This window comes from Protopterus annectens, chromosome 12.part0 (assembly GCF_019279795.1).
Source record: "Protopterus annectens isolate FY-2018-M chromosome 12.part0, PAN1.0, whole genome shotgun sequence".
NCBI classification, from domain to species: Eukaryota; Metazoa; Chordata; order Ceratodontiformes; family Protopteridae; genus Protopterus; species Protopterus annectens.
In genome coordinates, this window is record NC_056746.1 from 811,813,621 (window position 1) to 811,828,217 (window position 14,597).

At 42.1% G+C, this 14,597-nt stretch overlaps 1 protein-coding gene across 1 annotated transcript in view; it reads left to right on the forward strand.

The window, feature by feature from the left end:
• Positions 1–12,400, forward strand: part of LOC122816814 (zinc finger protein 704-like) — a 977,436-nt gene extending 965,036 nt beyond the window's left edge. The window contains exon 9 of the mRNA XM_044089856.1: positions 11,152–12,400. Within this exon, the coding sequence (XP_043945791.1) occupies positions 11,152–11,263 (112 nt within the window). The 3' untranslated portion in view covers positions 11,264–12,400. The remainder of the gene's footprint in view (positions 1–11,151) is intronic.
• The last annotated feature ends 2,197 nt before the right edge of the window (positions 12,401–14,597 follow it).

A 14,597-nucleotide genomic window follows, 5' to 3' on the forward strand; every position in this document is an offset into this window, starting at 1 on the left:
AATCATTCTTTTCATTGTCCTTCAGGTGCAACCCGTAGGAAATTTGTACAAACGGAGGCCCTTAGGTACATGCCTCCGTTTAACACATTCGTTGAGATAAAAGTTATCACATTGGAGATTCCTCACCTTAGACAGTTTCTGCTCCAATTCACCTATTTTTTTGTTTAATGTCCTTGGCAGATCCTGCCAGATGCCCTGTGGTTCTATCACCCTGGCGGAAAACACATCCTGGTTAAACCACTCCTGTAAGTTGAAAAGGTTATTACCAGATTTATTGTTCCCTGGTCGCTGTAAGTTAGAGGAATGTCCTGTGTTCATTGATTCGGAAAAGTTGCCCTGATTATGTAGATTCCTGACGCAAGGACTAGTAGACAAGACTCGTTCCCTCGAAAGGTGTTCTGGGAACGGTAGTTTCTCCATAAGCGTAGTCATCCGTTGATTTTGTTGAGTAAGTAATAAAATAAGCTGAGGTAAAGTATTGTCTGCATCAGAACCCTTACCAAGGGTCATTGTTCCCCTCTACTCGTCACTCATTAGACCCATTATAGAGTACAATGCCCCTTTTGGTATGCATCTCACAAGACATCTACAACAACTGGAAAGGCCGCAGAAATACCTCACAAAGAGGATTACCGACCTCAAACAGATGCCCTACGCAGACCGTCTAAAAAAACTGCAGCTTTACTCCATCACATATCGCCTACTCAGAGGCGATCTCTGCCTAACGCACAAAGCAATGTCAAACCCAGAGCTTTTAGACATGCTCCACTTAAATCCCAATCCCTACAAGCTACACACTCTAGGGACCTACACCTTGTCACCACAATAAACAGAACATGCTGGAGGAATAGATTCCTGTCCCAGAGACTTCCCATACTCTGGAACAAACTACCTATCTATATCAAACAAAGCTCCTCATTAACACTCTTCAAGAAAAATCTTGATGATTGGATGGGGAGATAGGAAATTCACCCCGGGGATCACTTCTGTGGCTCTGCTCAACAGTGGCACAGGAAAATTATTTTCTTGGGTGGCGAAAGCCAGGGTACCTTTTGGCTAGGCTTATATAGGCCCTAGGGCCAGTAGCCTAGTACCTACCTATGAACCTATGGATAATTGTGGGTTTATTCCAAAAACATGCATCTGGAGCATTTCTCCCTGGGCCTCCGCTGAAAACAGGCTCTGTGGAACCTAGTCGGACATTCCCGGTCAACAAATGTTAAATAAATAAAATAATAAAAATTTATGTTATATAACCTGCTTAAAAGAAATCATTAAGAGTCCTGTGTAAGGGGGTTAACTGCAGATGGAGTTCCTGTCTGTACTACCAACCAGGTGTGTAAATCAAGCACTGAAATTACACAGAAAAAATAGCAAACAACACAACTGTGTCTGCATTTCTCTGAATTAGTAAAAACAATAGAGGGTGACAATTAAGGTTTCACCTGGCTGAAGAGAAGATTAGCCTGAAATTACTTAGCATTTGAACTAGAGCAATATTTCAAAGTGGCAGAAATGCTAGGCAAGTCTTCTGTCAGGCAGATTGCAGTTATATCCCTATCAAAGTGTTTCTGTTTCTGAAAAAAAGTTGGCAATGCCACATAATTTAAATGTGTATGCATGAATACATTTAAAAAACATACTCTTTATTCTGTCTGTAATTCTGCATATGAAGAGGATGAACATTATTCTGCTTGAATTCCTGTTGGTAATGTTACCCACTGCCAGATAATAAAACACTCTGCTGACAAAGCATGCAATTGTACCTCACAATATTAATTTTAAAGTAGGCACCTGCAATAGTGTAATGCACTGTTATCAAAGCTACCAGTTCTTAAAATGTAGACCGTTAAACAGATGTATACCTCTATGCCTGAAGACTGCCACTCCAGTTAAGAAAACCATATATATGTTCTCCTTTCTGTAGGCAGAAGGTTAACTGGTGTACTACACATGTTAAATGTGAGTGTGGTTTCTTTATTCCTCCTTTAAAATTGTACACACTGATCACGGGAGCATTCTTTTTTACACACACACGCACATGCACACACCCTTTGCTCTATTAGGTACCTTAAAGCAAATAGCTCCATTCTTCTGCAGTTGTAAAACCAGTTCTTCTAAATGGCTCACTCTATAAAATAGCTCCATTGTGCCATCCATTCTTCTAAATGGCTCGCTCTATAAAATAGCTCCGTTCTGCCCGGACTAAAATAGCTCCATTCTGCCATCTGTTCTTCTAAATGGCCTATTGTATAAAATGGCTCTGTTCTGCCGGGACCGGCTCACTCTGCTTAAATCCATGATAAAGTAAACTCTTGCACATTCTGCCCGCCGAACAATATTCAAACAGATGCACATCACACACACACACACACACATCCTGAGCTTAATTCTGACAGGCTGAGTGAGCTGACATCATTGTGCACATGATGACGTCAGCTCTGAAAGCACAGAATCTAAAAAAAAGATTGAAAAATCAGAAATGAAGGGGTGCCACTCAGGAATCGTGGCACCCCATTATTGGGACCCCAAAACTCGGTAAAAGCCGAGTAATTCAGGACATTTGGAGGTCTGACTCTGTTGCATGCTTTCTTTGCTTCAAGACACACCGACAAAATTTTTTGTTAGGTTTTGTTTCTGTCTGGATCCTCACTTTTCTATTAATGTTGTCAAATGTTTGCCTCTCCTCAACAAAACCACATTGATCCATATCTGTCAGTTTTGGCAACACCTTTGCCATTCTTTTAGCTAGTATAGACATGAACACTTTGTAGTTATGATTTCAGTTGAAACAGCCCTATATGAAGCTAGGTCTGATGGGTCTTGACCCTCTTCAGGTAACACACCCATCACAGCTTTCTTCCAAAATGCTGGTGCTGCCCCTGTTTTTAAAATACTGTTTAACAATCTTCATCACTTTCTTCCCTCATAGCTTCCAAACTTCCACAGGAATTCCACCTCTTCCTAGTGACTTCCATACTGATTGATTATACATCACTGTTTTTATTTCCTCTTTTAAATCTCAGTTGTTGAGCCTCATCTTCCTCTAACCTTGGCATAATTAAGTCTTCCGTAAATGTTTCCATTTGTGTTCTCTTGGTTTCTCAATTCCTCTGCTTTGTACAAATTTTCATAAAATTTCAGAAATTTCTCTAATACCACTAGAGGAGGATCTCTGATTATTTTTCTTGTCATAGGCTCCCTATTTTGGTATCAACTCTTTCTACTTTCTGTTGCCTTAATTGTTGTGCTAAAAGTTGTTATGCTCTGCAGTTATCAAAAATAATAGCTCAACTGAAATATTTCTGCACTTGTCCATATTATCTAAATACTCCCTTATTTTCTTCTTAGCATTCTGCAGTTGCTTTTATTTTTATTGTGTGAGATTCCTGTTATTCTGCAATACTTTAAGCTTTGTCAGACCCTCTAAATAATTCCTGTTACTTCTTAGACTTCTCTTTTTCTACCATATTTTTCAACTCCTTATTTTACCCCCTCAGTAGCTACCCCTGCTGAAGAAATTTCTTTCTGTTCTGTTAACTCTCAAATAATTTTCACTACCAATTCTTTGAATTCCTGTCTTTTTAATAGTAGGAGGGAAAGTGCCATTGTCTAATTTTTACTTCATTCTTACTGTATTCCTTGCCTAGGCCCAGACCACGACGTCACAGGTTGTCGGTTTTGTGCTAGGTTTAGCAAACGAACTATAAAACGTCGGGTTTGATTTCGCCCGACATTATTTTGGTAGAAAATTTAATTATACCATGCCGTCGGAGCAACCGACTACCGGGATGCATAAAAAGCACAAAGATAAGGACAGGCAGCCGAGACCCAAACCAGACACCGAGACCTCTTCTAGGCCAGTCACCGGTTCTCCGTTTTTCAGTGAGGCACCTACGCAGCCTCTGACGACCGCTGATTTAGAACCCCAGGCTGCATCCGACTCCCAAGCAGAGATTGCTGGCCCTCCAGAGCCTTTATCTTTAGGCCCTTCTGACTCCATGGCTGAAGGGGATTCCGGTGTAGTTGAAAAGCTTTCAGTTGCTGAAGGTGTCTTCAGACCGACTACACTTAAATCCTATGCAAAGCTGAAAACTCCTTTAAAAGTAAGGAAGCCTGTACAGCAGTCTTCAGTACAAGCCCCCATGCCTAAGAAACAGATGCTTAAGATGGCTGAAGACTTTAGTTACCCTAATCAGGGGTTCCCATCCCCCTCTTGACTAAAGGCCTAGACAGGAGGAGGATTACGCTTCATCTGACCAGGTTTCCATTTCCTCAGATTCTTGTGAGGAACAGGAATACTCTTTTCCCCCTTATGAAGACACTGATGCTGAAGAGTCTATTCCTTCAGCATCTCCCACAGAAGACTACTCTTTTGGGGAAACTTTACATACCATGAGGGAACATTTCCACTGGGAAGGCCAGGATTACTCTGATTCTAAGAAAAGGCTCCGAGAGTTCCTTTTACTACCCCAGCAAAGACTCCTTGCTATTCCACCGGTGTTAGACATTGTGGATGATGTTTATTCAGAATCTAGCCTTAACCCAGATTCATTACCTCCTGCACCAGCCAAACCAGATAGATACTGCAGAGTCCCTGACTCACAAATTCCTATATAAAAGCCCTGTTGCTGACCCAGAAACCATTTCCCAGGGTCCCAAAGGGGTTAAGTCCTCTATTGCTAAAAATCCTGTACCCTCTGAAAGGGATTCTAGAGCACTAGAGAGATGGGGAAAGAAAGTATATACCTCAGCTACACTAGCTATGAGGGCCTTAAATTGCCAGTTTCACATGCTGAAATAACAATATTTGATGTCTCAATTAAAACAAAAAAATGATCACACATACAGAGCAGCCTGATTACAAGGAAATGCAATATTTGTTGCATGAAGTTGAACAAGTGGGAAAACATACTTTGCAATGTGGATTTGATTCAATGGAAGCTTCTTGTAGAGCAGCAATAACAGGGTCTGTCATTCGTAGGCATGCTTGGTTAAAAGAACAAACTTTACCTGATCATGTTAAAGCAAAGTTATTGGATGCACCTTTACAGCAGGATGTTTTATTTGGTGTGAAAGCAAAAGAGGTTTTAAAGAAAATGGAGGATAAGGCAAAATCTATGCAGACGGTCAAGGATTTTTTACAGGTTCAACCCCCTCGTTTCAGCAGAAATTGGCCAACCAAAAACTGGTCCTTTCCAACTTCTGACAGACCACAGAGGGGCAAATACAGATGCCCAAGGGGCAGAGGTCAGCCACAAGGCTCTTACAAGCCTCGACGATGGGGTGCCACAACCCAGAAAGGAGGAGAAGACAGGTCTCAAACTATCAGAAGACAAACACAATGACTTGCCCCTCAGACTGCCAAGCAAATCCCTCTTGGCAGCTCCCTTGGGAGGAAAACTTGCACTTTTTGCAGGCAATTGGCACATCATCACAAAAGACAAATGGATCCTAAATATTGTATCTCAAGGATACAGGTTCCACTTTTACACTTTACCAAGGATAAAAGGAATGCCAAACCTGCCATCAAATCAATGGGCAGAGGCTCAAAGACAAATTACAGCACTCATGGACATGAGAGCCATTCAACAGGTTGTTACACAGGAGCAAGGACAAGGATTTTACTCAAGACTCTTTCTGGTTCCCCGAATGGACAAAGCCTGGAGACCCGTTCTGGACCTTTCAATTCTAAACACATACCTGGAAGTACCCAAATTCAAGATGCTCACACTACAGCAACTTCTTCCCATGCTGGGCAAGAAGGCTTGGCTAGTAACGTTGGACCTCAAGGAGACATGCCTGCATGTCCCTATCAGACAAAATTGCAGAGGATACCTCCAATTTATAGCAGGTTCAACTCGTTACCAATTCTCTACACTGCCCTTTGGCTTATCTGCTGCGCCCAGGGTCTTCACAAAATGCCTGGCACCAGTAATTGCATACTGCAGACAAAGAGGAATTCAAATATATCCATACCTGGACGACTGCCGTATTCAAGCAGAAAGCAAAGACATTCTTTTAAAACATCTGGTGTTTGTAAAAAACCTACTAAGTTGCCTAGCGTACACAGTAAACGAAAAGTCAAAACTAGTGCCCTCACAAGACACAAAATTCCTGGGTGCCAGCTTAAATACAACGGCCCAGATGGCTTATTTCACGCCAGACAAGCAAGGACAACTGACTCAATACTTCAAAATGATGGCAACAAAGACCCAACTCCCTGCAAGAAAAATTCTGCAGGCCATGGGATTCATGGCATTTTGCATACTACTAATTCCATATGCCAAACTGCATATGAGGAAATTACAATGGTACCTGAAAAGCGTATGGACTCAACACAGCCGCAGCTTAGAAACAATAATACCACTCTCATTCCCTGCCTTCAACAGGAGTTTCTATGGTGGGCTCAGGCATGTCACCTCAACAAGGGTCAGCCTTTTACCTTACCCACAGCCAGGCAAACAACAACAGATGCATTGGATTACGCCTGGGAAGCACACATGGCAGGACAGTGTATTCAGGGCAAATGGTCTGCAGATCAAATGCATCTCCACATCAGTCAAAAAGAGATGCTAGCTATACAAAATGCCTTAACAGCTTTCAAGGACCTCCTACATCCAGGACAACTTCTAATAAAGACGGACAACACCACAGTGATGTGGTACATAAACAAACAAGGGGGCACACATTCCTACCCCCTGTGCAGGCAAGCAATGACCTTGTGGAACACAGCTCTGACCTACCAAGTTCAACTACAAGCACAATTCCTGCCAGGAAAGAAAAATACATTGGCAGATGAACTAAGCAGAAATATCGTGGATCCTCATGAGTGGAAACTAGATCCACAAGTATTCACAATGATAACTCAAAAATGGGGGATCCCAGACATAGATCTGTTTGCCTCCCCCCAAAACTACCAACTACGGAAATTTTGCACAAGGACATACCACACACTAGCTTGGAAAGTGGACGTCCTCTCATTCAGTTGGAAAACATTAACAGTGTATGCCTTTCCTCCACTGCCTCTTCTGGCAAAGGTGCTGCTGAAAGCCAGATTAGAGAGGCCACAAATGATACTCATTGCTCCAGACTGGCCACGCCAACACTGGTATCCAATACTAAGGAACATGGCTCAAGGCCCACCATGGATTTTACCTCAAATTCGTCACCTGCTGTCTCCGCAAAACAATCGGATTCTACACAGCCAGCTCAAGACTTTAAATCTGGCTGCATGGCAGATTACCTAAACAACCAGTCAACATTTCTCTCTAAAGCTGTCAAATATTCCTCAAATTCTGCAATATTTAACTGAGATATTGCACAAAGGCCTTTCCTTTTCATCTATTAAGATCCACGCTTCATTTATTTCAGCTCATTACAACACGGATCCTCCTATTTTTTCACATCCATTACTAAGACAGTACCTCAGAGGGGCTAAGAACATAAGACCGCCCCGGAGAGCACCAACACCAACTTGGGACCTCAATTTTGTTTTGCAAAAACTTACACTACCGCCCTTCGAACCAGCTTTTACAGCCGATTTACAATTTTTATCATGGAAAACTGCACTGCTGCTAGCAATAACTTCAGCACGAAGTCTCAGAGCCACAGGCCCTAATGGCAGTGGAGCCTTTCATCATTTTTCATCAAGACAGAGTCTCTTTACGTACTAACCCTTCCTTTATGCCAAAGGTGGTATCCAGTGTGGCTCTAAACCAAACCATTCATTTGCCCACGTTTTATCCAAACCCCCAGAATAATGGGGAAAGGCTTGTACACTCTTTGGACATTCACAGGCAATTACGTTTCTACTTGGATAAAACTAAGGCTTTCAGAAAATCTGACCAACTCTTTGTATCCTATGCTGCAGGATCACAAGGAAAGGCTATCTCAAAACAGACCATTTCAAAATGGATAGGACATTGTATCCGTTTCTGCTACATACACCATGGGAAACCTGTACCTGGTAACATTAGGCCCCATTCCACCAGGGCTACAGCAACATCAGCAGCCTTCCTCAAAGGGGTACCAACCAAGGATATTTTGGAGGCTGCAACTTGGAGTTTAGTGCACACCTTCACCAAGCACTACCACTTACCTCTATACTCAAAAACTAGAGCTGGCTTTGCCACTGCAGTTCTGCAGGGCCTACTAGCTTCTCCAAACCCTGTTTAGTACCAACCTCCCAGCCTTAGCTTTGGGATTCAACCCAAGTGTGATGACTGCAGCAGTGTAACATGATGAACATAGTACAGTTTTGTACCTACCATAAATGTAGATGTTCGAGTGTTCACACTGCTGCAGTCCAGGTTACCCTCCCTCCATCCCCTCTGTCCTAGCTGGACTTCTCTATACCTTTCTATCCTGTACAGCCTTTGTGGTGTATTTGCTTGTAACTGAAGGTATTGTTTTTATTTTTTGTATATGTTTTATTAGCAATATGTATGAGAAATTCCAGATGGTCACTCTTCAATCCATCCTGCTCTACCTGCAGGAGAAGGGTTGGATGCGTTTGATCAACCTCCAGGACGTGTACTATCATATCAAGATGGACAGGTGCTCCCGCAGGTTTCTCTGCTTCTGGATGGGAGACTATCATTATCAATTCAGAGCCGTTCCCTTTGGTCTCACCACAGCCCCCAGGGTGTTCACCAAAGTGATGGCAATTGTAGTGACTCACCTGAGGCTTCAGGAAATTCAGGTCTATCCTTACCTGGACGATTGGCTTTTTGCGGCTCCCACCAGCCTTCTACTTTGCCGAGCCAGGAATTATTTCCTCTTGTTAGTGTACAGTTTAGGCATCAACATCAACAAGTCATTGCTGATCCCGGTTTAGGTTCTAGAATTGGCACTCGGCTAGACATTATCCAGATGAAAGTTTACATCACACCAGAAAGGGCGCACAGTCTGAGTTCATGCCTTGCACATTTACCAAACTCATCTCCCTATAGCAGAGGCTGTTCTATGAGCACTGGGGTCCATGGCTGCCACAATCCCTCTCTCTTACCCCTTGCTCACCTTCACATGTGAATCCTTCAGTGGACACTGGCAGTACAATGGTCCTTTTAGATTTCCCTCTTTCTCATTCAGTCCGCATCTCTCAGGTTTGCTGCGACTCTCTTCGATGGTGGATTTTTTTTCCCCAGATCTTGTCAGGGGACATCCCTTTCTTCCACTCCTTCCCAAAGCCATGGTGACCACGGATGCCTCCCAGCTGAGGGGGGGGGGTGTTGCTTGGGAAGGACTGTCCAAGGCACGTGGTCCCCCTTCGAGACCAGTTTGCATATCAACATCCTGGAGATGAGGGTAGTGCTTCTAGTGTTGCAAGCTCTCCATGCCCATCTTCCTCTAGGGACTGTTGCGATACAGACAGACAACATGTCAGTGGTCTGGTATATCAACAAACAAGGAGAAACCAGATCTTACCACCTTTGTTGAGAAGCCATGAGAGTGTGGGGATGGGCTATTTCCACCGGCCGTTTTCTGGTGGCAATGCACATTCCGGGACAGGCCAGCATTCTAGCGGACAGGCTCAGCAGGACTATTCTGATGCTTTACGAGTGGTCTCTGAATCCTTCAGTAGCAGAGGAGATCTTTCTAAACTGACGTTGGCCTTGCTATGATCTCTTTGCATCTCCTTCCAATGCAAAATGCAGTGAGTTCTTTGTTCTGAAACCCCCCCCCCTCAGGGGGAAGCCCTCAGAGACACACTGGTACATGCTTGGCCTCCCAGTCTTCTTTATGCTTACCACCATTACCTCTTATTTCAAAATTTCTACAGAAAGCTCTCAGGCTGGGGAACACAGTAGTCCTCAGTGCCCCATTCTGGCCTCGTCAAGTCTGGTTCCCCTCCCTTTGGTCTCACCTAGTAGTTCCACCATGGATCTTAAATCCGGTTATGGATCTCATTTCACACCCCTCGGGGGTCCCTCTTCCAGATCTGGACAAGTCTGAAGCTCACAGCTTGGCTGCTGCAGTTCCCTTGATTATTAGGACTCCTGGTTTATTCTCTCCGGTAAAAAACTTTTTGGTAGCGGCTCACAAATCTTCCACTCACAGACTATATCGTAGTAAGTGGAAATGATTTTCTATATGGACGTCTCAACGGAACTTAGATCCCTTTACAGCTCCCATCTCAGCAGTCTTAGAGTTCTTGGCAGGGGTTTTTCAACAAGGTGTCAGCTCTTCTACAGTTAGGGTACAACTGGCTGCTATTTCTAATTTCCATGTGGGGGAGAATGTTTTCATTAGCCTCTTCTAGACTTTGCAAGACCTTTCTTAAGGTTACCTTTCTTTTAAGGCCTCCGGTGAAGGATCCTACACCCCCATGGGATCTCACTTTTGTATTACAAGCTTTGGTCTATCCTCCTTTTGAGCCCGCAGCCTCGATAGACTTGCAGTACCTGTCCTGGAAGACTGTCTTTTTGGTGGCTATTATGTCTGCTAGGAGAGTGTCGGAACTTCAGGCACTATCTGTCAAGATTCCATACATGATTTTCCATAAAGACAGGGGTCTTTCTCTGCACTAATCCATCCTTTCTTCCTCTCCATCAGTGCTGGAGAAACAAGCAGCCAAACCAGTGCCCAGGAAGAGATGCTAAACTTCTCTGCCAGTGAGTATGCCAGAGGTCTGCAACTCAGCAGAGTACTTAATTAGCTTGGCCTACATGCACTGAGTGTACTACATGGTTAACAATTTTATGGTGGAGAGTCCTGAGTCAGTAACTGGAATTAATTTGCATTTTAGTTTTAGCACCACTGAAAAGTTGTTTGGATGTAGTTTTTAATGCAAAAACATTTACATCTGCTGACATTTGCTTCTGGTAGTAAGTTCGGATCTGCTCTTTGACAGGGTTAAAAAAAAGAAACTGCAATAACTGCATTTTTCATTTTCCTTGTCAACCCTACTTCTTTTTCTGATTGACTGCATTTTTGATTGTTTTTTCATGTCTGCCCAACTTTTTCTGTTTATGCACAATAATGTACTGTTAATGGAAACTAACTACAAAAGCATGCTGGTACAGCTAATAAAAATATATATTATTATGGTATATGAGAATACATCTAAAGGTTTGAAGTTTTAAAAGTAACATCTGAATGTTTTGCATCTTTAACATTTCTCTGTTTCTCTTCTGCCCATATCCTCAGAAAATCGAGGGGTGAAGCAAAGAAATGTCGCAAAGTGTATGGCATGGATAATCGTGACATGTGGTGCACAGCATGCCGCTGGAAGAAGGCATGTCAGAGATTTCTTGACTGAACTTTTTCCATGCATATAAATTGCACAGATTCTGCATCTCTTTTTCCATGGCATTCAGACAGAAGCGGCAGCCTCTAATGTTTCTGGTTACCAAACAAAGATCAAGAAGGCTTTGGAGTGGTTGGGTGGCCAGTTACATTTATGCTTTGGTTTAATTTTCATTTTTCCAGTGTTAACATGAATGCTAAAGCTGCCATATTCTTGATGTGTCAGCAGTCTTCATTTCTGCTGACCTAAAATTCAGTGTTTAGAGCTTTTGTTATAGTAGGCAAGGAGACAGAGAGAGAGAGAGTTGTAAGCACCTTAAACCAAGAGTTATTTGATCCATTTTAAGTGCCTGTTAGCAGATTTTTACAGCCAAAGTTCTTATAACAGCAAGTGAATAGGTTTTGGGATGCTGGGGGGGGGGGGGTGATTGACTGTTGTACACTAGAGCTTTTATTATGTTTTAAGTGAGGACAAAGTTCTTCTGTTATATTTTTATATAAAAAAGAAAGGAAAATATTTTGGCAAACCTTTAACTTTTTGGCCATTTAGAAGTGATTTTAAGAACAGAAAAATATTTAACACCATTTAGGTAAGCTATTTCTTTTTATAAAAAAAGGAAGTAAATGCCAACTGTTAAATTTTGCTTTGAAAAATACTTGATACTACTTGGAGTAAGCTATTATTGTACCGCTGTGTTTTTATTTTCCAAAAAAGATAAGAAAATCTGCTTTATACCAAAACATTAGAAAATATCTCGTCATTTAGAAAATATGGAGAACCATTTTTTGTAGCACTCAGTGTCTTAGACAATCAACAGAGGTTGAGTTTTTATAAACAAAAGCAGGTTTCTTTTTGTATAGAAAAGTGAATCATAGCAAGTGAAATTCACACAGTTTTACTTTTTATTTTATGCTCTTCTGTTAATGCTTTTTGCATATGATGATTTTCTAATTCTTGCTGCCTGTAAAAAATTGTTCCATACTGACTTGAATGGTAATGAAGATAACAAGGGCTTTTGCAGTTTCCCAGTTGGTAAATATGCCATGCTCATAAATTGCACTTGTAGCATTGTGCAAGCCATTTTGATGGTGTTGCCTTTGTGAATGTTTTCAGTGTATACTGTGAATAATTAAATCTGCAAAGAGTGTTCTCCTTGAGTTGTATGGCATCAAAGAAAAAGTTAGGCTTGCAGCAGTAGAAAAGTTAAAAACATAAGCATATGCTTATTGACTTGCAAGTTAATTTTTGTACTTTGAAAACACAAGTTATAAAGCATGTCTTAACCCTTAAGAAAAATGGAGCAATAAAAATTAAACTTGCACCCATGTTTTAAGCTTACCCTCAGTAGGAAGTGAGAGCAGTTAGGTGCTAGAGTCATATTTATAGATAACCTGTTATTTGGGAGCATTTAGCACTCATGGAGTCTTAGTTTGTAAAGGCTCACAGTTGTCAAGGTTACCTTCTCCTAATGAAAGAGTTGCAACAGAGTTCTGACTCTCAAACCTGCGGTCCCCTCAGGCATAGCATAAATGGCTTCCTGTTCAAGTAAGCTTTTCCATCACATTTCCTGAATGGAAAAAAAAAAAAACATGAAAGGTTTGGACTGAACTAGGGATTTGTAATGTGTTTGATATCATCTTGGTTGCCAGATTGACACTCTTAAGAGGAAGGAAAATGCTACACTTTGACACTGCAGCAGACTGCATTGTTTTTACATTGTATCTTTGCATTTTGTGCAGAAGGTTTGTGACTGTTCTTCTGGGATGACGAAATATGGTACTGCCAAGAAGATATCTGTGGAAGTGACAACTGTTATACACCACTTCAGCTAGACACCTGGACTCCAGATGCTGTTAAACTTTGCCCTCAAACCTGCAGTCCCCTCAACAAATACTTCTCATTATGCCATTAGTGACATTTCCCCTAGTTCCTTGGCTTAAAGCTGTAATTGAACACTCCTTGAAATGTAGATGTTATGTTAATATTTGGGCTTGAGGCCCCATCCAGTTTTGGAAAGGACCTCTTGTCTTGAGAACTTTGAGGAGGCTGTGTGCTAGTGAGAAGATTGGTAAAACCGTGTATGACACTAATTTAAACTGTACAGGAAGAACTAGAAATGTGTTATCTGTATTCATGTCATACTTAATGGCTTTTATTTGGTAGGCACCAACCAGTTTCTACTTTAATCCAGCTTTAATCCTTGAATTCTCTACTCTTACTGATTCAATCTGTTTATGTTCATATGTGGTGTCAAACTTCCTCAGTATGAGAGTACATGTAAAAGCTGCTTATAGCCCCTTTGATAAGGAAGTAGTACTATGTGTCCATATAATCATTGACAAAGTGAGAACTAAGTAAACTCCCTCCTCTTCTGGGACAAAAAAATCCCGTTATCTATCTCAACTAGCTAGAGCAGCCACTGATAAAGGAGATCTCCTCTTCATCTTGAATATGGGCTCCCAATTTTTGCTTCTACCTCCAAGAAAAAAATGCCACACTCCAGACTATCTCTAATAGCATCTACTGAGTCATTACAGACTCGTGTGTAAGCATCATTGTATATCACCCTCAGAAAAGCCAACTGGCTACCCATAAAACAAAGCCTAACCTACTTGTAGGATCCCAACTCAACAAACTACTCCAGCTCCACACATTTACTTCGCTTGCAGCTAGACTTTATGAAAAAAACTCCTCATATCCTCGTACAACCTGAGACACTACTCACAAGCAACACACCAACTGTTTGCAAATTGTGCTGTCACAATACAGTTTGCGTTTTGGGTATCACTACTTTGGATGCAAAGGTTGATTTTGTCTCCATTTGTACTTAGCACCTTTGGGTAGCCAGGGGGATTTCAGTCAAAATTTAGTATACTGAATATCATCCCACATTTGAATGTGTATCTGTCTTAATTTAATGGAGTTATAGCTCGGGTTGACGGCCTTTTGAATATTAAGTACTGTGGGGTGCTGTTTGTGTAAGACTCACAGATGCCAGTCTGACCACATTGATCACTGAAGTACAGTTAGCAGGCCATATACTTAAAATGATACAGATGGTGTGACGCCCCACCTCTGGGCCAGTAATCAAGGAGCCTTAATACTCACCACTGGCACCGGTGGGGGATGTTCACTGGGAGTATAATAGGTGCGCACACATTATCTCCAGATGCAGCTCTCTGCATCAAGCACAATTTCTATTAAGAGCACACTGGGAACACAGTCAGTCCAGGGCTGGTTTCTCCCGATCCCCAGTAAGGCTCCCCACTAGCACAGCCATAGAGTTGAGATCTCTGCTGAGTGTCCTAGCCAAGACCTCCAGCACCCCCTCTGTCCAACCAGTGCT